This window comes from Xyrauchen texanus, chromosome 4 (assembly GCF_025860055.1).
Source record: "Xyrauchen texanus isolate HMW12.3.18 chromosome 4, RBS_HiC_50CHRs, whole genome shotgun sequence".
NCBI lineage: Eukaryota > Metazoa > Chordata > Actinopteri > Cypriniformes > Catostomidae > Xyrauchen > Xyrauchen texanus.
In genome coordinates, this window is record NC_068279.1 from 34,467,368 (window position 1) to 34,492,232 (window position 24,865).

A 24,865-nucleotide genomic window follows, 5' to 3' on the forward strand; every position below is an offset into this window, starting at 1 on the left:
ATCGAGTAAAAATAGACATTTTGGGCGACGCACAAGTAAACCCAATGGGGCTGGCTGCAGACTACGGGGCGAGTGGAGCTCCATTCAAAAGCGGAAATACGTCACCTCCACTGCGCCGGAGCGCATATATACGTCACCTCTACTGCGGCCTGATACTGTCTATGACTGCGACCGAGCGCATATATATATATATATATATATATATATATATATATATATATATATATATATATTTATTTATTTATTTAACCGAGCGCATATATACGTGACCTCACCTAATCTTCACACACAATATCAAAACAGTATACTAAACCTTTACGAAGTGGAGGTGACGTATTTCCTGTTTGAGAGTGGAGCTCCAATCGCCCACAGTCTGCAGCCAGACCCTTCTCATATTTTTTGCTATCTAAGATGTTGCTAGAATGTTTTGGCACTTATCTAGACATGTTTTAGCTCTTAGCTAGGTATTGTTAGCATGTTAATCATGTTTTAACACTTACACTAGTGGCCAAAAGTTTGGAATAATATAGGCCTACAGATTTTGCTTTTATGAAAATAAATTGGTACTTTTATTCACCAAAGTGTCATTTAACGGATCACAATGTATGGTGAGGATATTAATAATGTGAAAAATTACCATTACAATTTGAATTTTTTTTTCTTCTTCATTTTTAACTTCTTAAACTACTTCAAAGTGTTCTCATCACAAAATACTCTATGTGCAGCAATGACAGCTTTGCAGATCCTTGGCATTCCAGCTGTCAGTTTGTCCAGATACTCTGTTGTCTAATGTCTGTGTTTCTTTGCTCACTCTAACGTTTTTATGTTTCAAAAGTGGCTTTTTCTTTGCAATTCTCCTCATAAAGCCTGCACCCCTGAGTCTTTTCTTTACTGTTGTACATGAAACTGGTGTTGAGTGAAAAAAAACCCACAAAGACAATGTTAAGCTTCCAGATAGCTTTCTTTGTGTGTTTGATATAATGACAAATTATTTTCTAATACCAAATTAGCAATTTAGGATAAGGTGTTGTAGTATTAGCTGCTGGAAATGGGGCCTGTCTAGATTTTATCAAAAATGACTTTTTTCAAATAGTGATGTGCTGTTTAAAGTCTGTGCTGAGTTTTGTGGATGTAGCTTGAGAGCTCTAGGAGGAGATACAGTCAGAAATATAAGTCTAATAATAATAATCATAATAAGCTGAAATAGAATATCAGTACTTTCTCAAGCCAAAACAATTAAATGCACATTGCTATCATAATTATCAGTGTGACACACTGCCTTCCATGTCAGTTAAATCATGTTGTTATATTATAATTTGATCATATGCATACTGAAGCTCTGTTGCTTTTACAAGTTGTTTAAACACAAGCCATGTTGTACATCCATACTTCAGTGAGCTTTATAAATAATTCATGAAGACTGTGCAATAGCAATCAGAATCTGATTGCAGACCAGTATAAAAGTAGAACACCACACTATGTGTAGCCTGGGGTGGCCCAGTAGCAAAGCACCATGGATCAGCTTCCCTCAGTCCCTCAGGGGAACTCTGGTAGCTGTGATGTGGATACTCACTCCATACCTGTTCTTGCACATCTGAATCACGACAAGCATGATAGGATTTTTACATATAGACAAGGAATGTCGTTTAAGATGCCCAATTAAAATGACATAGAAGACAAACTCATATAAACAGAATGGAAAATGAGAACATACACATTTTAATCCTGAACTGTATGGCAATCCAGCCATTTACACACATTATACTGCATATCCATGTGATGCTAGAGGTACATTGAGTACACAATTGTCACATGTGAAATATGTGGTTCATCTCAAGGGTCAGGATGTGGAATATGAAGACAGATTGAGATAACAACAGAATAAATTTAGCTCATCTTGACAAGACTCCAGCAAGAAAAATTAACTGTATATGATATCTAATGTATGCAGTTTCTGCATACAGTAGGCAATATGTTTTTTAAAGAAATATAAGTTACAAGTTAATTGCATGTTAAGCTCAATCGACAGCATTTGTGTCATAATGTTGATTACCACAAACATTTATTTTGACTCATCCCTCCTTTTCTTGAAAAACATCTGGGTTGCAGTGAAACACAAACCAATGGAAATGAATGGGGCCAATACATAAACATTAAAATACTCACTGTTTCAAAAGTATAGCCACAAGACGTAAGCAATATTTGTGTTAACATGATTTTAGTGAGATAATATCACTTGCTAACTTTTTCTGTGAAGAAGAAATATCCAATTTTAATATACAATTTTACAACAAACCCTAAAACCTTAAAATGTAAACAACTTTACAGCTCAAATAATACTTTTTAAAAGAATAATTAATTTAAGTGCTTTTATAACATTCTAAGCTTCACATTCCTGCCTTTAAACTCTCAAAAAATTGGGAGGAGTAGAAATATTTTTTTTGCTGTAATCAACATTATGCCACAAATTCTGTTGACTGAGCTTAAATAGTCCTTTAAGGTCTGTGTTTGACTACAATCTTGAAGGTGAAGCATGTAACTTTTTTTATGTAAAAATACTTTCTTCTATCCCAGCATAGTATTAGATAAGTATAAGAAAGCAATTCGTTATTTGATTCTCCAGAAAAACTGTAAACACTGTGGCTCTGTGGCGTTATCATAACATTATAGCATCCTGACCAGCCTGGCTCATCCAATGACTTCAGTATAGGGTGGAATTATCTGTTTTTTGACCGATGGCAGATGAGTTGGAGTGTCAACTCATCTGCTCTCAAGCTACAGCCACAAAACTCAGCACAGACTTTAAACAGCACCATCGCTATTTTAAAAAAGTCATTATTCCATTTGGAACCGCTAGTGCCAGATAAATTACAAACTTCATGCTAGGATCCATTAAGAGATAATAGAAAATCAGAATATATAAAAAAAGTTGACGAGACCTCACAGTCACTAAGACTGCCAATGACTTGACCTTAATTTTTCCATAACCTGAATTTTTAAACTTTATGTGCGAAAGCCTCCTCCAGTGCTTTGAAGAGTTTGCTTGAAGACTGCTTAAACATTCATGGATTTCCCTCATTTAAGACATGTAAAATTCACATTCATTTATTTTTAAGCACACTGACTGCTTTATGGTCATTTTTTCTCTCAAGACATTCAGGAAGATAGTGATAATACTAAAATTCCCTAGAGACACATTCTGACCAAAACTTCTTATATCACTCAGGCGGTTTAAAGTTTTATGTTAATGCAGAGAAAGATTTATTTACATTTTGACCTCATAGTCTAAAGTGGTCAACTGTACAGATTGTATGACTTTGGGTAGAAAGAGTAAGCCTACATGTTGGATATCCTTTTTATTTTGGTTTTAATTATGGTTCAGTTCATCTATATAATAGCACAAACTTTGATACATGACTGTAAAAACAGAATAGCATAGTGGCACCCCAAATGTAGGCCTATTTCGACACACTGACAAATGTGTTGCTTTAATAGTCAAATATCAGCACAACTGGCATTTTATTTTACTGAGAGATACCAGAAGCACACTATTCAAAACATTTGTTAGGTTCTTTTATATTTATATTTGTTTAAAATAATAGATTTACCAGTCAAAATTAAGACAAAAAGTTATTTGGTGTCAAATTTAGTGGGGCATGTCCTCGTTAATGTGATGAACTATACCTGTGGTTTCTCTGCTAGGGCACCCATGTGAACTTGGAAGACTGCTTTTATACATGGACTAAAATCATCTTGGGATTTGTTGTTCAAAATTTACTGCAAAATGGCTGAGAAAAGGTTTAGCAACATTTGTTTGCAGATGCTACTTGGTTTGATATTCTTAAGTGTTCTGATATTTTGGGGGGGCACTGTAAGTGTGTATGGCAGTATAACACATTTAAATGAAAAGGTAAAGAGTTTAGCCAAGTCATTTTTCCCTACTAGACATAAACATATGGAGCAAACTTTCACATTGTATAGTACTTATAGTGCAAGATATCCCATTTATCACAGAACTGTTCTCAATACCTCTCTAGCAAGAGACTTCAGTAGTGCTTGTAGTCTACTGTCCTCCTTACAACACACACACACACACACACACACACACACACACACACACACACACACACACAGATGTCAGTAATGACATAGTGAGAAGCTAGTCCTCCTCATGTGCTCCTCCAACTAGCTACCAGTGTAAGATGATGAATGATTAGCTACACCCTGCTATGAATCTCATTATCCCTGGTCTTGCAGATGCCATGGCAGCAGATCATATATATATATATATATATATATATATATATATATATATATATATATATATATATACAGTATCTCACAAACGTGAGTACACCCCTCACATTTTTGTAAATATTTGATTATACCTTTTCATGTGACAACACTGAAGAAATGAGACGTTGCAACAATGTAAAGTAGTGAGTGTACAGCTTGTATAACAGTGTAAATTCGCTGTTCCCTCAAAATAACCCAACACACATCCATTAATGTCTAAACTGTTTGCAACAAAAGTGAGTACACCCCTAAGTGTAAATGTACAAATTGAGCCCAAAGTGTCAATATTTTGTGTGGCCACCATTATTTTTCAGCACTGCTTTAACCTTCTTGGGCATGGAGTTCACCAGAGCTTCACAGGTTGCCACTGGAGTCCTCTTCCACTCCTCCATGACGACATCACAGAGCTGGTGGATGTTAGAGACCTTGTGCTCCTCCACCTTCCATTTGAGGATGCCCCACAGATGTTCGATAGGGTTTAGGTCTGGAGACATGCTTGGGCAGTCCATCACCTTCACCCTCAGCTTGTTTAGCAAGGCAGTGGTCGTCTTGGAGGTGTGTTTGGGGTCGTTATCATGCTGGAATACTGCCCTGCGGCCCGCTCTCCGCAGGGCAGTATTCCAGCATAACAGTCTTCAGCAAACTGTTTGCAGGCTTTCTTGTGCATCGTCTTTAGAAGAGGCTTCCTTCTGGGACGACAGCCATGCAGACCTTGATGCAGTGTGCGGTGTGTGATCTGAGCACTAACAGGCTGACATACCCCCCACCACCCCACCCCTTCAACCTCTGCAGAAATGCTGGCAGCACTCATACGTCTATTTCCCAAAGACAACCTCTGGATATGACGCTGAGCACGTGCCCTCAACTTCTTTGGTCGACCATGGCTAGGCCTGTTCTGAGTGGAACCTGTCCTGTTAAACCGCTGTATGGTCTTGGCCAACGTGCTGCAGCTCAGTGTCAGGGTCTTGGCAATCTTCTTATAGCCTAGGCCATCTTTATGTAGAGCAACAATTCTTTTTTTCAGATCCTCAGAGAGTTCTTTGCCATGAGGTGCCATGTTGAACTTCCAGTGACCAGTATGAGGGAGTGTGAGAGCGATGACACCAAATTTAACACACCTGCTCCCCATTCACACCTGAGACCTTGTAACACTAACGAGTCACATGACACCGGGGAGGGAAAATGGCTAATTGGGCCCAATTTGGACATTTTCACTTAGGGGTGTTCTCACTTTTGTTGCCAGCGGTTTAGACATTAATGGCTGTGTGTTGAGTTATTTTGAGGGGACAGCAAATGTACACTGTTATACAAGCTGTTCACTCACTACTTTACATTGTAGCAAAGTGTCATTTCTTCAGTGTTGTCACATGAAAAGATATAAACAAATATTTACAAAAATGTGAGGGGTGTTCTCACTTTTGTGAGGTACTGTGTGTGTGTATACACTCACCTAAAGGATTATTAGGAACACCTGTTCAATTTCTCATTCATGCAATTATCTAATCAACCAATCACATGGCAGATGCTTCAATGCATTTAGGGGTGTGGTCCTGGTCAAGACAATCTCCTGAACTCCAAACTGAATGTCAGAATGGGAAAGAAAGGTGATTTAAGCAATTTTGAGCGTGGCATGGTTGTTGGTGCCAGACGGGCCGGTCTGAGTATTTCACAGTCTGCTCAGTTACTGGGATTTTCACGCACAACCATTTCTAGGGTTTACAAAGAATGGTGTGAAAAGGGAAAAACATTCAGTATGCGGCAGTCCTATGGGCGAAAATGCCTTGTTGATGCTAGAGGTCAGAGGAGAATGGGTTGACTGATTCAAGCTGATAGAAGAGCAACTTTGCCTGAAATAACCACTCGTTACAACCGAGGTATGCAGCGAAGCATTTGTGAAGCCACAACACGCACAACCTTGAGGCGGATGGGCTACAACAGCAGAAGACCCCACCGGGTACCACTCATCTCCACTACAAATAGGAAAAAGAGGCTACAATTTGCAAGAGCTCAAAAAAATTGGACAGTTGAAGACTGGAAAAATGTTGCCTGGTCTGATGAGTCTCGATTTCTGTTGAGACATTCAGATGGTAGAGTCAGAATTTGGCGTAAACATAATGAGAACATGGATCCATCATGCCTTGTTACCACTGTGCAGGCTGGTGGTGGTGGTGTAATGGTGTGGGGGATGTTTTCTTGGCACACTTTAGGCCCCTTAGTGCCAATTGGGCATTGTTTAAATGCCACGGCCTACCTGAGCATTGTTTCTGACCATGTCCATCCCTTTATGGCCATCATGTACCCATCCTCTGATGGCTACTTCCAGCAGGATAATGCACCATGTCACAAAGCTCGAATCATTTCAAATTGGTTTCTTGAACATGACAATGAGTTCACTGTACTAAAATGGCCCCCACAGTCACCAGATCTCAACCCAATAGAGCATCTTTGGGATGTGGTGGAACAGGAGCTTCGTGCCCTGGATGTGCATCCCACAAATCTCCATCAACTGCAAGATGCTATCCTATCAATATGGGCCAACATTTCTAAAGAATGCTTTCAGCACCTTGTTGAATCAATGCCACGTAGAATTAAGGCAGTTCTGAAGGCTGAAAGGGGTCAAACACAGTATTAGTATGGTGTTCCTAATAATCCTTTAGGTGAGTGTGTATATATATATATATACATATGTATATATATATATATATATATATATATATATATATACAACAGTTAGTTCCAGTCCTCGAATCTGATTGGACAAGAGATGTTCCATTTTCTTCTAAACTGTTTACCTTTCAAATTGCTGTGGGTCAGAATCTCCAGTGGGAAGGAGGCCATTAAAAGAACATGTACCATTGAAGTGGCTGTTTGGGTCTGCAGGGCAGAAGTCCATTGATGCTTTAGAATTGTATGCCTGTGCCATGCTAACACCACCTGTCGTTGTGATCACATAAAAAGAGATTTACAATATATATTATTTTCAAATAAATTATATAAAACTCATTTAAGTTTTTATTCAGCCATTTCAACAATCACAGAAATGCATAACAAATCTGTATGTACAGACCTAAATCCTCAGCAAAAAGTACTTATATAATTAGCATCACTGGAACACTAATAAAAGTAAAAAAAAAATGTCAACAATGTTATTACAGACAGACTGTTGCTGGTAAATTATAATGGAAAGGAAGAGCTTACCTACAAATATTTACACACTTTATTAAGAATTAACAAAGCAATGACACTATTGTAACTGCACCATGTATTTTTGCAAGGTGAAAACAAAATACTTACTTTGGCAGAACCAGACAGAGAAGCCTTGGATGGAGCCTTTGGCACCTGTGAAGCAGAATATTGATAGATTAAAAACAATACACATAACACTGAGTATCATAAAATCTTTGTAGAAGTATCAGAATATCACAACATTGCACAACAAAGTCATGTGACTTATATTTTGATGGATGTATGCGTGAATACACCCATAAAATGCAAGTTAATAGGAGTTTCATGTTCTGAAAATGACGGAAAAAGCTTAATTGTAAGCCATAAGACTCCAGTAGTTTAATAAATGTGTTCTGAAGCAAACGTCTTCTTGATTTTGGGTGAAAACAGACCAAAACATTCCTCCAAAATATACCTCTACTATAAATCTTGACATCAGCAGTCAACTTCATGATCATGATTAATTAAATAACTTCCTGGTTCCACCTAGTGCTCTGCGCATGTGTTAAGCACTAGGACTGTATGTCTACAGTATATGCATATACTCACTATATCTCTATCAGAAAATACCTTGCTGTTATGCTGAGGAAAAAAGTCATACATCTTGAAACAACACAAGGGTGAGTAAATGATGAGAATATCTATTTTAGGTGAACTGTTCTTTATCTACCACAGTCATGTTCAAATCACTAGGATGCTATGAATAATGTTCCTAACTTGTACAAGTATGGGGAATGTTAAAAACATAAAATAAAAACAATAGTTAAAAATGCATAACTTACATCAAGGAAATCTGCTAAAATTAATACAGTAAATGGATATATGTTAGCAATAGTACTGGACAATTGTTGTTACAAAATAAGTTTATCTAATGATCTCAAGAAAATAGTTATGCTTCATATGTGACAGAATAGCATGTGGAACAGGCATTACATAAAAGCAGCTAATACTTACTTTAGGAGCATGTGAGATGGGACCATGAGGGTTACGTCTTAAATCTTCAAGTGTTATATAGAATAATAGAGGATAATATAAGAGTATTATATTGGAAATAGGATAATAAATATAGGCACCTGGGTCGTTTTCTTTATAGAGTGCCATTTGGACTTCATAATTTGGGATATATAAATTGTTGATTTACCTATATTTTAATGTTCTATTATATAAAGGACTAACTTGCTGAAAAACATATGGGTCAAGCTCAGGCACCTATATTGTAGTAACATTGTATAAACATTAACAACATGACACGCGGGACATGTCCACCCTGTTAAGGACTTGGACATAACTGTTTTAATGTGTTTATTTTTGTAATGTAAATTATTTTTAAACAGCATATATTGAGAAAAACAAGCACAAATTATGACAACAGGAAATATTCTTCTAATTTTTTTCTTAAGAAAAGTGAATTATGATAAGAATTACTCAAACTTTCTAGCATGTATAGTCAACCTATTCCATATATTTATGTAATTACAAATATACACTTGATATTTGGTAATTTAATTAAACTATGTTAGAAAAATGGCAACATAACAGGGTGGACAAAACACCAACAAATGACAAAACCTTAATGTGATTTAATAAATTTTATTTCAAAGAACACAAAAAGGGAAATAACTTAACAGTTTAAGTTTACTTAAAGGTAATCTTCTAGATATTTCCACGTGGATTTATACAGTTGGAAAGAGAGCTTGTTAAGTGCCTGCAGCTCTGGTATAAGACACAGAAGTTGCTCATCTGCATACCAGCTGACATCTTCGCGTGGTGTTGGCCAGAAGTATTTGTTTACCCCATTGTGATGCATGCAATTAACCTGAATGCTGTGCTCCTCCTCGTTCATGATGATGCCAGGGTACACGTCAGCGTCATACTTGACAATACACCACTCTTCAATGCACTTCCTGTCAAATGACTCTGGTCGCCATGGGGTCTCTCTGTTCTGCGTCGGGGGTGTCACTGGAACTCCACCCAGAGTAGCTACTTTTAGCTCAAAGCAAGCACAATCCAGGTGATCCTCCTGCCTCTGACAGAAACAACTGATGTCCCTGTACCTGATTACCTGGTGTATCCTCATTGTGCCCTTAACAGGAGTCAGAGCAGGGACCTGAGGTGAGAAGAGATGATATACAGTAGTATGAGATAATATTCAAAATATTCTACCAATCACAACAACAATCAATGTATAGAGGCACAAAATGCTGAGAACTGACAACAAAGCAGGCTGTGTGAGCGTGTGCCTAATAGAGCGAGTGACAGACAGACTGAGAAGGAGAGGGAGGTTCTTGACAACTTGTGAATGTTTTTGCAGGGGTGGGGGGCATCTTTACCTCTGTCTTTGCTTCAACTTCATCTTCACTGACAAAGAAGAGCTCCACTGTTGACTCCAGATCCCTCAGTTTTTGAAACAGAGTGAAGGCATCCGGAACATCTTCCCCAAGCGCACAATCCGGTCAGCTGACTGCTTCAGTGTCCCTCCAATGCTATCTGGAGCTCCTTTGCCATGGCTGGCCTCAAAGAAATTCCATGACAGGTATTTGAAACCATGCCTGAATGGCTCAGTGGACAGAAGGTAGAAGTTGCCCTTCTGTTTATACTGTGTTGCTGGGCCATCACTGAAGAAATGAAGCCTCTCCACCTTTGGGCACTTGGTCTTCACAATCTCCAGGACAGGCTCCAGGTGTGCCCAGATCGCTGGTGGGTCATGTCGTCGTGAGGACGAGATCAAACAGAATGATATTGGTGTCTGCTTAGTGGTGTACAGTACACCGGTGTGCAGCATTGCCTGTTGGTGGGATACTCCAAAATGCACAGACTCAGGTAAAGATCCTCCAGGACCATGGTGCTACAGGAGTCTGATGGCTTGGGGGAAGAAGCTGTTACACAGTCTGGCCGTGAGGGCCTGAATGCTTCGGTACCTCTTGCCAGACGGCAGGAGGGTAAAGAGTTTGTGTGAGGGGTGTGTGGGGTCGTCCACAATGCTGGGTGCTTTGCGGATACAGTGTTTTTTGTAAATGAAACGTCAAGACAATGCGCATGCGCAGACTGTGCTGCGTGCTCACATTAACATACGGATCCTGCAACCATTAAAGTGTATCCTTTAATGAATTAATGTAAAAAAATGTAAGCGTACATAGCAATTTTGTGCATTGTGGTTCCTTTTCAAAATGTCATATCCTACAGTACACTTACTGCCTCGTTATCATTAAATATATCCCTAACAGTTAATGACAAATCAACTGTACACTAGTGAGGTATTCTGTAATGTGACAAGCAAATAAATAAATTTGATCTGTTATCTAATTCTTGCTAAACCTTTGGCTCAGTTTTTATTTGTAGCCAACTATTTTTCGATGTTGTACATAAGATATATTCCTGTTACTCTATGGTAAACTTTTTTCGAATGTAAATTATTATTTTTTTATAAAAAAAAAAAATTCATTTTAAATAATGTATACTTTTGATCTCCAGCCACATTCTGTAAGGTATGTATTTTCGTGACCCTGAAATACATTTCAAAATATATTTTGTGAAATGAAGGTTGAAATTAAATATATTTTCGATTTCAAAAATATATTTTATTGAGCTTCACAGTTAAAACATATATATAATTTATTGTATGGGAGGGGTGATGTGCAAATACCCATTAGTTGATGGGTCAGTAATTGAATTTGGTTATTGGCCCAATCCAATGTAAAGCTATTTAAATTGTATGAAACCATAGTCTTAGTTATTTATTTACTATTTGTTGGTGTGATATAAAAGAGTTTTTAATATCTGGACACATACTGTACAGTACAGTATTTATTTCTGAACTAAAGTGTCAAAATAAACAAAGATGAAAATAATTCAATACAAATTATTGTAAAGCAGTCAATGGAAAGGAGGAGGTGAGAACCGGCTTTTCAATATAAATAATAGTTTAATATAAAACTTAAACAGAAGACACAAACACACATGACGGACATGTCCGTAAACTATCTCTCTCTCCCATACTACCGTCCGCAGTTGACCTTTATCCCTCTTGGAGGGTTGATTCACCTGATAAGGGACTGGGTGTGTAGAATCACGACCCGGCCCCACCCTCCTTCCTGCCACAATTATGTATTCTCATTAAGAAGCACAAAGGCACACCTGAGTCTAGAAAAAAATATTTATTCCCCTTGCCACTGAGAGAGTGTCAGCGACAGGCGATGCTGTTGAGTGATTTGGACCTTTTTAGCATTTTTGGAAAGTGGCAGTAAACTGGAGGGTAAACAGTGTTTACAATCAGATGAGTTTCTGCAGAAATTAAAGAAAGAACAGTTCTTGACAGTTATGTCCACTTTCCAGGTAAAAGCTGACCTGGTTTCTATCCTCACATGCTTAGACATTTAGGTTCAAATCAGTTCAGCTAACTGAAAAGTTCCAGGGGCGGCAACTGCAATGTTACAGGTAGCATTCATATCAACATGACAGAGGCAAGTGTTTGGTCGCCTACTCTGACATTTTAGAAATGTCACTGAGCTTAATATAGTCTCCACAGCACTTGAGCCAGATATGTTTTGACTGTAGACAAGAGGAACAATGAACACAGATGCATCTGCAAGTCCTCAGTTCCCATGACTACATCAGATTAATGCTTGATTACATCCATCCAGCTACATCGCTGCCTCCTCTCAGGCACAGCTGTGAAATATGGCCTTAACAATAAAGACACATACACACCAGCTCAGCTAGCCATTAAATTGTCTGTAGAGCTTAGGCAAATCTAGAAATAACAGAAAATAAAAGAGGTGCATAGTATATAAATATATACTGTGTAAGCATTTAATAGCAGTAAACATTTAAAGAGACAAAGTATAAGTCAGAAAATGTTTTTTTCTGGCTAGTTCTGAAATTACATTTAATGTTTTCACAGGACAGACACATCCTTGACGTATGAGCATAAATGTCTTGTAGCTGACAGAAAATGTGTTAAACTGATAAAAAAATAACTATCCACACACATGCTGATGAAAATAGTTATTTTGAAAATCATACACAAATTTACACTCCCATTATTATTCACATGTAAAAAAATAAATAAAATGCCAGTAAAGTCATTCTCAACAGAATATAAGGGTTCATTTTCAGATAATTAGTGACGTATAATATTAGGCAACACTACTGTTGCCTTCACATTCTATTGGAATGATCCTACTTCCCACTTCTTAAATCGTAATTACGAGCATGTCACGTTCAAATCCTTTTTTGCTGGAAGCATGGCAGAGGGCAGGTTTATTCAAATATATTTCTTGGGGAACTCTTATTTTGACAGCGTAATACAAATGATAATGCAATTTTGTCAAATACATACTGTTTTTTCTTTGTTAAAATGTACAATAAGCATCAAATATTTCCTGATATTCGTAAATGTATATGACTGAAAAGGCAAATGATAATATGGCAGTATTATCAGAAAACTGAATAAAACCAACAATCAGTATTGAAAATGTACTCTTGTCCAAACTCGGAATCTCGTGTATCAAAACGATCCCAGTTTTACCTTAAATATTACTTTGTCCAGTCTATCATGCTGCCACTAAGCGAGTTTACATGCACGTTCTTACACCGATTCAACTTTATGTTGTTATAGTTGGCAAAATACTGGCGGCCAAAAGTTTGGAATAATGTACAGATTTTGCTCTTATAGAAAGAAAATGGTACTTTTATTCATCAAAGTTGTATTAAACTGATCAAAATGTATAGTCAGGACATTAATAATGTGAGAAATTACTATTACCCAGTTTGAAATTGTTATTCAGTACTTAAACTACTTCAAAAGGTTCTCATCAAAAAATCCTCCACTTGCAGCAATGACAGTTTTGCAGTTCCTTGATATTCTAGTTGTCAGTTTGTCCAGATACTCAGGAGACATTTCACCCCATACTTCCTGTAGCACTTGCCACAGATGTGGCTTTCTTGTCAGGCACTTCTCATGCACCTTACAGTCTAGCTGATCCCACAAAAGTTCAGTGGGGTTAAAATCATAACACTCTTTTCCAATTATCTGTTGTCCAATGTCTGTGTTTCTTTGCCCACTCTAACCTTTCCTTTTTTTTCTGTTTCAAAAGTGGCTTTTTCTTTGCAATTCTTCTCATAAGGCCTGCACCCTGAGTCTTCTCTTTACTGTTGTACATGAAACCGGTGTTGAGCGGGTAGAATTAAATTAAGCTGTCAGCTGAGGACATGTGAGGCATCTATTTCTCAAACTAGAGACTCTGATGTACTTATCCTCGTTTAGTTGTACACCTGGGACCTCCACATCTTTTTCTGTCCTTGTAAGAGCCAGTTATCCTTTGTCTTTGAAGACTGTAATGTGCACCTTTTATGAAATCTTCCATCTTTTGTCAATTTCAAGCATTGTATAACCTTCATTCCTGAAAACAATGATTGATTGACAAGTTTCTAGAGAAATTTGTTTCTTTTTTGCCATTTTTGACCTAAAATTGACCATAAGTCATGCCAGCCAGCATAGAGTAGCAACTCAAAAACAAACACAAAGACAACGTTAAGCTTCATTAAATGAACCAAATAGCTTTCAACTGTGTTTGATATAATGGCAAGCGATTTTCTAGTACCAATTTAGCATGATTACTCAAGGATAAGGTGTTGGTGCCTGTCTAGATTTGATCAAAAATGACTTTTTTCAAGTGATGGTGCTGCTTTTTACATCAGTAATGTCCTGACTATATTTTGTGATCAGTTGATTGCCACTTTGGTGAATTAAAGTACCAATTTCCTTCCTGAAACAGCAAAATCTATACAGTATTCCAAACTTTTGGCCACCAGTGTATGTAGTCATGTAAACACATGTGTTTCTTTATAAACCAATCGACATGGGTAGATTTTTGCCCATTATTTCGATTTTGCATTGCATGTGATGAACACCTTTGACAAGCGTGCTTCCCAGCTTGTCAAATGTGCGCTCGTGTTGTGCATATGCCTCTTTGTGTTTTAATGAGATGTTCAAATGCAGAGAATAATGTGGTTATTTCAAATGTCTTATAAATGCAGATTTTTTTAATTAGATGGTTTTTGGGAGTTATCAGCATATTGTCTATTTGTCTATGTCATTCTCCAGAAACATATCACATGGACTCATCCCATACTTCCTGAATCTTTGGTGTCAAAATGTCTTGTATGCACAACAGTGTATTGTTCATGACTCATTTGTGTAAAGAATGTCCACCAACTTACTGTGTATATAGATATAGCTTATAAAATATTGATTGACCTATTCTTTCATTTTCAGCATCAAAGTTAAGCAAGTCCAGAATTAGTCAAAATTTAGGCCCTGTCCCAAATGGCACACTTGGTGTGGACTTGCAGTCTTGTGGCCTTCATTTGCACGTTCCCGCAAAGTCAACGAGAGGGTAGGGTGCCCCATTTTATATTTTAGCTCTCAGAGCAAGCTCCACAGCATACTAATACCCAACAGTCCCTGTTGCTGATCCTCACAACCAATAACAGTGGACTGGAGTTTCTGTGCTGGAGGAAGAGTCATGGCAGACCAGGCAATGTCAATTGCGGAACAAAATGGCCAGTGATGGTTTCTTTTCTTGCGTATGTAGTATCAAATTTTAGTTTGATGTGTATAACTGGTTCAAAACTTTTTTTATTTAGTTTTCCAGAGATATGGAATTATTCCTATTCAGTTTCTATTGAATGGTTTTTAGGGAAGTTCATAAAAGTAAGTAAACTAACACTAAACCTTTGCTATGTTTTTGTTACCTTTATGGTTTCAAAGAGGATTTTAGAATTTGAGTGAATCTCTAAAATCTTAAGGCATGAGGAAGAATTGTCCTGCACATAGCTCATAAGTTTGCTTACTTACTGATATTGCAACATTTGGTCTACCGGTGTCCGGTGATGTATACATACCTCCAGAAGTGTGGTTGTATATAAATACAATGATTTTTTGCAATATGGCAGTGTCTGACATTTTACTGTGTTCCATAAGCACCTGCCTGTAACCATCAATGTGTCTGAAATCATGTTTAGTTGTTCTCTAAATATTTTAAAATAAGTTTTGTTGTTGTTACTGCACACATGCACTTTTCAGAGGATCTTGGTTAAATTATCTTATGCTTTATTGCCTGTGTGTTGCTTAGAATTATTTGATGAAAACAAATATCAGAGAGTTAGGTTAAAAAACTTCAAGAATGAACAATCCAAGAACGATGATAGTTAAAATGTCAAGAAAATTAGTTAAAAATGCCTCATCTGATTGAAGTCTGGCCCCAATGCACACTAGTCACTCTTGCACACTCCTTGGCTTGCTGACTAGCGCCCCATCGCCATGCTCCATTCACCTTCATATGAGGTGGTGTGTTTTGAATGTAGATGTGCAATTTTTTTTCAACGCACTTTAATTTCGTTTCTTTTTCTTCACTCTGTCTATAACAGATCTAATGGATATGTGACGCGCATGTATGATAATCGGCTCGACGCTCTGCTTGTTGGGTCTGCGCATGAGCGGGGACGCGCAGCTACAGAGGAGTGGGACTGGGAGCAGCTGTGGCAAATGTTCCATCAGTACAGAAATCTCGAAGAATTTACGCTATAAAAATTTACGCCACAAGAAAACACTTTTAACATACGCATTAAGCGGAATCGAGTGAGGAGACGTGTGTCGGACACCAGCGATCGTCTGTGAAGCGCTTAGAAGTAGCAGATCGGAGCGTTTTCTCAACTCACTGGCAACAAAATAACAACCACAAAAAGACTGACAATAAAAGCTCACATTCCCGCGGGCTACAAGCCACAACTGACACCGGACCGGGGAGTCGATACATCAGCCTGTCATCTACTCGGGCATTTACCCGATTTATTTCTCAAAATCCCTTTTTCTTTTTGTGAAAGCCTGAAACTCAGCAAACAATGAAGACCTAATTCATATGCTAGCCGCTGAGCTGGCCCTGCGTGAGTGTGTGTGCTCCTCTCTTCTCCAGGAAACTTTCTCCAAGACTGGAAGAAGCAGCTTTAACATACTCATAGAAGCTTAAGCTCTCTTCTTATTTTTTGCATGGAGGTGAGGGGCGAGGACAGGGGATCGGACGGCAGCAGAGGCCCCGACTCGACCCACTTTCCCATTTACTCCAAGCCCGCTCGAGTGATGATCTATCCGATCGCCGAAGGAGAAGATCTCATGGGGAGAGCTGCTGCTGCTGCTGGCTGTGAGTCCCCCTCCTCAGACGGGCCAGGCAGCAGCCGGATGTCCCCCTCTGATGGGCACTCGGTCTTCCCACCTTTACCGCCGCCACCTCCACCGCCGCCGGGGTTCGGGGCGCACGGGAGTGTGGATGAAAATGATCAACAGGATGGGCCGGAGTATGAGGAAGAAGAGGTTGTTTTCCCCCTCTCAGCGCCGCCCACCAACCAGTAAGGATTCACTTTTCTGACATAAATATATAATTCTGATCATTTAAAGGGGCACTCTGTAATTTAAAAAATTCACTTCTAAAATCAATTAATTGGTTTTATACACATTTATGTATAAAATCGCGACCACTCGCATGATGCGATGACTATGTCCGTATGCCCAGCCGAACGCTGGCTGTTAAATTTGTGTCAGAATTACTGTAACACGAGATGACAACTTGGAGATTCTTCTCGAGCTATTTACACCCATTGGGCTGAGGCATTAATTGTTTCTATGGCAACACTAATAATGCCAAAAGGGATCCTTTCTAAAATTCACTTTCCTTAATTCACTTCTATATGTTCTTGTAAATTGTTTGAGAAAAGAGAGTGTCCAGGTAACAATGGCTAACATGGCTAAAACCTTGCCTTCGGAGGCAGCATTTTAAGGTGGTTTTCACACTGGGTACATTTGCTGCGGTCCGAATCCGATTGCGAATTTTCCGGCGCCCCCTGCAGCCTTGGTCTGGTTTCAGACTAATTTTTAATTTTTTTTTATGGCTGAGAACATTAAACAAACAAGGCTATCCACAAGGCTCCATGTTGGGTCCTCTGCTTTTTCCTCTTTATATGCTTTCTTTAGGCTCCATCTTTCAGAAGTACAGTGTAGCCTATCATTGTTATGCTGATGACACACAATTTTACCTTCCTGTCAGGTCTAACGATTGTCATTCCATCTGTAATCTCGTCTTGAGGAAGTTAAATTATGGATATCTGAAAACTTCCTCATGCTTATTGAGGATGAAACCGAGGTCATTGCTTTTGGCTCTTCATTACGTATCGCTGACATTGAAAATCAGTTAGGTACTTTGTCTTTAACCATACACAATAGAGTTAAGAACTTGGGTGTCATCTTTGATTCTGACTTATTATTTGATAAGCAGATAAATGCTGTTGTTAAAGTAAGCTTTTTTCATCTAAGGTCCATTGCTAAATTAAAACAGTTTCTCTCATTGAAGGACTTGGAAATAGTAATTCATGCTCCTATTACATCCCGGCTGGATTACTGCAATACCTTATATGTGGGTCTGTCTCAATCTTCTTTCTCACGTCTGCAAGTTGTCCAAAATGCAGCAGCTGGACTTCTAACGGGTACCAAGAAAAGAGAGCATATTACCCCAGTTCTTGCTTCCCTACCTTGGCTTCCAGTTAGTTACAGAGTTAAATTTAAGGTTGTGCTGTATGTTTATAAGGCCTTGCATGGTTTAGCCCCTCAGTACATTGCCGATTTACTTCATCTGCATTCGGCACCTAGGTGTCTTCGATCATCAAATCCTTTACTCCTCTCTGTTCTTCGATCCCGTTGAAAACCAAAGGTGATCGGGCGTTTGTGGTTGCGGCCCCAGGTTGTGGAATGCACTCCCATTTGTTGTTGGGTCTTCTTCCTCATTGCCTATATTTAAATCTAGATTGAAGACACATTTTTTCCTTTTTAGCCTATAATGTTGGTTGAGAATTATAACAGTTTGTGTAGGTTTTAATGTTTTATTAATTTGTTATTTTTAACATTTTATAAGTTCTATTTAATGTTTGTAAAAGATTGTACAGCACATTGGTTACAACATTTGAAAAAAATAAAATAAATAATAATAAGAGGGCCATTATATCACATAAAAAAGATCACATGAAGAGCACAAAAGCAGAGCAAATACTAACAGTCCTTAACCGGTTAAAATAAAACCGGTTTACAGTTTGAAAATTTGCATTTGTTAATGTCAAATTTGCTTAGGAATTTTTTTAATTAATAACAAAACAGATAATTTATTTTGTGGGGTCTGAGTCAAAATACCCAAATATAATGTTTCTCATATGTATTGAGAAGCCTGGCAAAATCTTACATTTGACAAAAACACAAATATCTTTCCAAAGCTTCTGAGTGTAGTGACATGACCAAAATAAGTGTACCATTGTTTCATCAGTGTTCAGACAAAAAGAGCATGTTAAATTAATATCAGCTCTAAACTTTTTTTTATACATTTTTTAATAGGGTAAAACCTGTGTATCAGCTTAAAGGAAACTTCTTTCACTTTGTTTGTGAGAAATATTTTTTGCTGTAAAGACCAGATTTCTTTCCAATTAAGGTTAAAAAAAAAAAAATGATTCCAAAAGGAAATTACAGGTGCAACAGAATGCAAATTCTTAAGAAATAAAGATCTTATAATTTTTGGTTCTTGACTATGAAAAACTGTTATCATCGTAGACGATATATATCGCACACCCCTATACTGTCATATAAAGAGAATTTTATGGAACTAAAACACCAACACCGTTCATATTGCGGTTTATTTGCTGATTATTTTCTGATCAACAACAAATCAAATAAATGAACACCTGGTGGTTTTGTGTCCTCATGCACATGACTGACAATTGTTTTTTGCATGTGCCTTGCAAATGTGTGCTCTGCATTTGAAACGCACAATGCTTGATGAAAGTGTGCATCAAAGAAAGATTCTATTGTAGAGGTGTGTGTGTGGTAATGTTGGATGCAGTTCAGGCTAGGATAAAGTTAATCTCAAAATAAATCATGTAATACTCAAAAGAGTGTGTGTGTGTGTGTGTGTGTGTGTGTGTGTGTGTGTGTGTGTGTGAACATGTGTGTTTGTGTGTGCGTACACAGGTCTGAGGCCTTTATGTTTGCAAGCACACGCACACATATGTGAACATGATGGACATGCTCCTGAATTTTTTTTTTTTATACCCCATTCATTTTCAGTGACTGCATGGTCATTTTTGAGCATGGAAAATGTGCAAAGTGTGACTATGCCATTTTGTACAAAATAAAGCATTTCAAAACAAACTTCCTGGTTAAACATTAAAGCACACTAGTGTGATAAATAGTACACAATGTTTTATTTGATATTGCCAAAATTATCCTTAAATAATGCTTTTTTTCACTCAAAAACGGAGGTTGACCTAAGGTCAATGAGACCTACGATCAGTAAGTTCCAAAAAGAAATACAAAACCTGTGCTAATTGAAAGAAACAAGTTGGCAAAATTATCTAATCATATATTTGGGTGATAATATAGCATGATGAGAGATTTAAAAGCGATTTAGGTAAAGTTTTATCCCAGCACAAGGGTTAAGATTGAAATCACTTTATGGACTATTAGTAGTTACAGCCAGGAGTAGGCCTGCATCTAAACTTGTGAACTCCCTACTTAGCATTTTGTGCACTAATGGCATGCTGATATACCCTAAAATGCTGTTTAGGTAGGCAGCTTACTAGGTTTGAGCCATTGACTTAATAGAAAAAAATATATATATATATATATATATATATATATATATATATATATATATATGCTAAAGATTCTGATTCATAGGCTTATTTACATTTAGCTGACACTTTTATTCAAAGCCACTTTTAAATGACATGTTTGTATTACACATTATTTACAGCGTAAGAGGTTATGTATTAAACAAGCCAATTATGCCACTTTAATTATATTATGGGTTGCCCATATAACATTACTAATAAGTTGCGTTCCAGCTAAGTGCTCTTTCATCATTGCTAATGTAGTTTCAGATGCTCATGTCTGCTTATCAGACTTTTTATCACTTAGTTTTGTTTTAGTGTAGTTGTGACCTTTTCATATCATTAACATGGTGGTTTTATATGGATGCAGTGTCCCTGCCAAGAATGCCAAATGCCTTTCATCTTTCCTGGTCTTCCTTTTGCAAACATTGTGAAACCGCAGTTATTGCAGTTGCTGACTACGTTCTGTGTCACCTGTAATCATGTTAGATCAGCATTTGACAAACAAGATCATTGGTTGAATCTAATGAAAAATGTCATGATGGTGACACTTTCTGTTCCTCAAGCCTATATCAAGACAAGCTGGATGATAGCATGAAATTTATTGTGGCCCCTTCTCATATCTCTTGTTGCTCAAGAGCAGGCTGATAATCAGTCCTGAAGTTTTATATAGAGACCGTCTTGTTTTAGCTCGTCCCACAAGTAAGCCGAAGGTATATACATTTTTTTTTGTAGTTTTTCATTTTTAGTTGGCCTACATATTTTTTCATTGCTCAATCCAAATCTACTCTATTGATTCAGTCAGTGTTTAAAAAAAAAAAAATACAAAATTTAAAGCTCTGAAAGTTTTCACAAAACCGTGTGGGTGTACTAAAGTATTTGAAGGCTAAGCCCACACCGTTTTAAGTGTCCTTGATTTTGTATTTGCCTTCAGCATCCTAGATTGTTATTTTGATTTTGTGTTCGCTGCATGTAGAAATATAGAAAATTACAAAATTCCCTGCAAATATGCTGAAATTATGAGTTTATGACCTGTGATTTGTGCATTGCCGTTCTCCTGCACACAGATATTGGCTCTTGACATCCACTGTTGCGGTAGGCTGGTGGCCCAATTACAATTCAAGTTTCCTCAGAGCTTCCAAATGATTGACTTTGAAAGACATAGTTTGCTATAAGTTTGGGCTGTGTATCTCTGTGATGCACCAGTGCTGTAGCAGATGTGCTCCACAGCTTCTATGGCTGCATGCACTCAGTGACTGCTGAATTTGGGCCACAATGAATTTTTATTCACATTTTATCCCTTATCTGCTCAAATGGCTTTGACTATGACATAATAAAAGCCATATAAGCATCAGCTTATGGCTCCGTGCATGTCTACAAAGAGCAATTCCTTAGCAGTGAGGAGGAAGTGTGTGTCCCATGCAATTCAGGTGACATAAACTACTTGCAAGGTTTGTGAGGTGTGGCTCTGTTGATATATTGATATGGTGTCAGAGAATATGCTAGTTTTTAAAGGGATAATTTACTCAAATTCTGAGAATTTATTCACCCACAGAAGAAATTGTTATCTGGGTTTGTATCATGAGGAGAAAATCTGAAGGCTGTGTTTTTTGCTTTTCTCCCTCCCATGCATTTAATTTATTTTCATTAATTCAATTTGCAAGTTCTTTTCAATTTATAGCACTTTTCATAATACACGTTGTTCCAAAGCAGCTTTCCTAAGAGTAGTGCTTTTATAGTGCTGTCACAATAACAAAACTTTAGTAATTGATACAATACCTGTCAAATTTCATGATTTTTGAATACCACTTTCTATACCACAGCTAAAACAAGCTGATTTCTACATTAAAGTGATAGTTCACAAAAAATGAAAATTCTCTCATAATTTACACAACCTCATGCCATCTCAGTTGTGTGGGGAGGAGGAGAACTAATCAACTAGTATTTTCTCAACAAAACAAACAAGTCTCCACACAGACCTTCATCACTTTCATGGCTATATATTACATTTGAATCATTTCAGAGCGAGCGAGAGAGAGCGAGATATGGTCCTGCATCCCAGAATGTGTGACTAAACTTTGTCACACACTGAAGACCGCCACGATCATTCTCGTCTGTGCAGTTCATTCATAAACAATGATGCCAGCAGTGGGATAAATATTTCACAGATGCTCTCTACTGCTTAACAGAGACAAACAGGAGAACGAGTAAAGAGCTGGATAACACTTATCTGAAGCACCAGGGCTTGAAAACAAACAGCACTTTGGATAAAGAGCAAGTTGATTAAGTTTCCACAAAGATTAGAAAGGATTTGGGGTCATAAACAGTTTCCCTTGGAAGAGAGAGAGACCATGTTTACATTTACTTAAGAAAACAGTTCATTCAAGGATTTTAGCAGAAAGCAGCATTCTGAAAGGTTGTGTAAAAAAACACTGATTTCCTTGCGCAGTTTAAGGGATTAAGAGAAAGCGGTTTAAAACACCTAGGTTTCTCTCAGAGAACGTGGCTTAATGTGCTCATGTAAACGCATAAGCAGCGTTCTGATGGGTGTTTGAATGGTATGCGTGCGTGGAACAGACCAGGATAACAAACGTCATAGGATGGAGACCAACAACATGTCAACACAGCCGAAAGAATTCAACAGTTCTTGGAGGACAGAGGGAAAATCACAAACTATACATTTTATACACATGGATGTTAATTATTGACTGTCCCTAATGTCCGCTTGTACATTGGGGGAATCTCAGGGTTTTATGTAAGAGGGAAACCCCCAATACTGCGTCACAATGCAGCTGCAGGTCACGATAGCAAGTTAAGGAAACAAACACTGCAACAACTCTGGAATGAATGTCTGTGAATAAATCGAATCAACAGAGTAAAATAGTGAAGTCTTCCTCAGATGCCATGTGTGTTAACACACGTGTTGCTGGAAAATTACGTTGCTGTGGAGAAAGCTGCTTAATGATCGAGCCACTTGTATACAGGAGAAAAGAGTACAACATATACAGTGCATGTAAACTGGAACGCTGTTTTCTTGCAATAAGCTGCTTTCTGGTGTCAATGTAACCATAGTCGGAGAGAGAGAGTTTGTTGATCAACAGGAGTGCATGTTCTGTCTGCTGGATAAGAAATTGCTCACCAAACTTGATCTCATTCAAAGGCTAATTGAGCACCCATGCTGGTAAATGGCTTTTTATTTTTTACAAATGCTTGGCCTTTGGAATGCCAACTGCTAGCCTACACTGAACTGCACTGACTGCTGGTTCCTTCAATTAAATGTTTTTTTTCCATCCGTGATCCTCATATTTGACTTGGAACCGGTTTATACTCTGGATGCCCTTCCTGACGCAACCTCTAATGGCTGGGGGACTCTCACTCACACCTACGGGGAAATTTAGAGTCAATTCACTTAACCTGCATGTTTTTGGACTTGTGGGGTAAACCGGAGCACCCAGAGGAGACCCACATGAACACAGGGAGAACATTGCAAACTCTACACAGAAAGGTCCAGTTGAGCAGGGACCTTCTTGCTGTGAGGCGACAGTGCTAACAACTGAGCCACCGTGCCACCATTTAATTGGCCCTGAAAATATAACCAAATAATTAATTTAAAAGAATAGTTCAGCTAAAAATATCTCATCCTTTTACTCAGCCTCATGCCATCCACTATGTTTATGACTTTCTTTCTTCTGCTGAACACAGATGAAGATTTTTAGAAGAATATCTCAGCTCTGTAGGTCCATACAATGCAAGTGAATTGTGGACAGATCTTTTGAAGCTCAAATTTTTCTTTTATGCTTTTGCTGCAACTTCAATAGAAGTTGAGCTCAATCAACAACATTTGTGTCATCATGTGGATAATCGCAAAAATGAATTTGAGCTCGTACCTCCTTTAAAAAAAAAAGAAGAAAGAATCGAGGCACAGTGAGGCATTTTCAATGTAAGTGAATAGGGAATTTTGAGTGTTTAAAGGCAGAAATGTGAAGCTTATTGTTGTATAGAAGTTTAAAATTATTTGGTGTATTATTTGATGTATATATTTCATGTATTATTTGAGCTGTAAAGTTGTTTAAATCACCATTTTTAGGCTTTGTTGTTATTACATCGTCATGGCAGTGAAGTTGTAAAATAGGCTATAACTTTACACAGAAAATGTTAGTATTGTATTGTTTACATCTTGTGGCTTTACTTTTGAAATAGTATTTTATCATAAAAAAATTGGCACCCATTCACTTCCATTGTAAGTGCCTCATTGTAACACAGAATCTTTGCTTTAAAAAAAAAAAGACAAGGAGGGGCAAGTCAGAATTCATGTATGTGGTAATCAACATTATGCCACAAATGCCGTTGGTTGAACTTAACTTGTGTTGAACCCGGATTATTCCTTTTAAATGCCAATTCATGAGAGGTAATCTTCTTGTTTCTTTTTATTTGTATTCTTCGTACATATCACCACTACTGGGCTGTTGTGCAAATATGAATTATTTATTATTTTCCTTTCCATTACTCCTCCCTTTTTTGTCTTTTTGCTCCTTGCCCAATAGGTGGTGAAAGGCACGAAGCATGCAAATCGCCAAAAAAATGAAGATCTAGATCCTCTCACGCATTCACAAGCATGGCAATGTGTTCTTCTGGTTCTTTC

At 37.8% G+C, this 24,865-nt stretch overlaps 1 protein-coding gene across 1 annotated transcript in view; it reads left to right on the forward strand.

Moving 5' to 3' along the window:
- Positions 1 to 16,027: 16,027 nt before the first annotated feature.
- Positions 16,028 to 24,865, forward strand: part of LOC127642962 (ras GTPase-activating protein 1-like) — a 76,344-nt gene continuing 67,506 nt past the window's right edge. The window contains 1 exon segment of the mRNA XM_052125434.1: positions 16,028 to 16,926. Within this exon segment, the coding sequence (XP_051981394.1) occupies positions 16,571 to 16,926 (356 nt within the window). The 5' untranslated portion in view covers positions 16,028 to 16,570.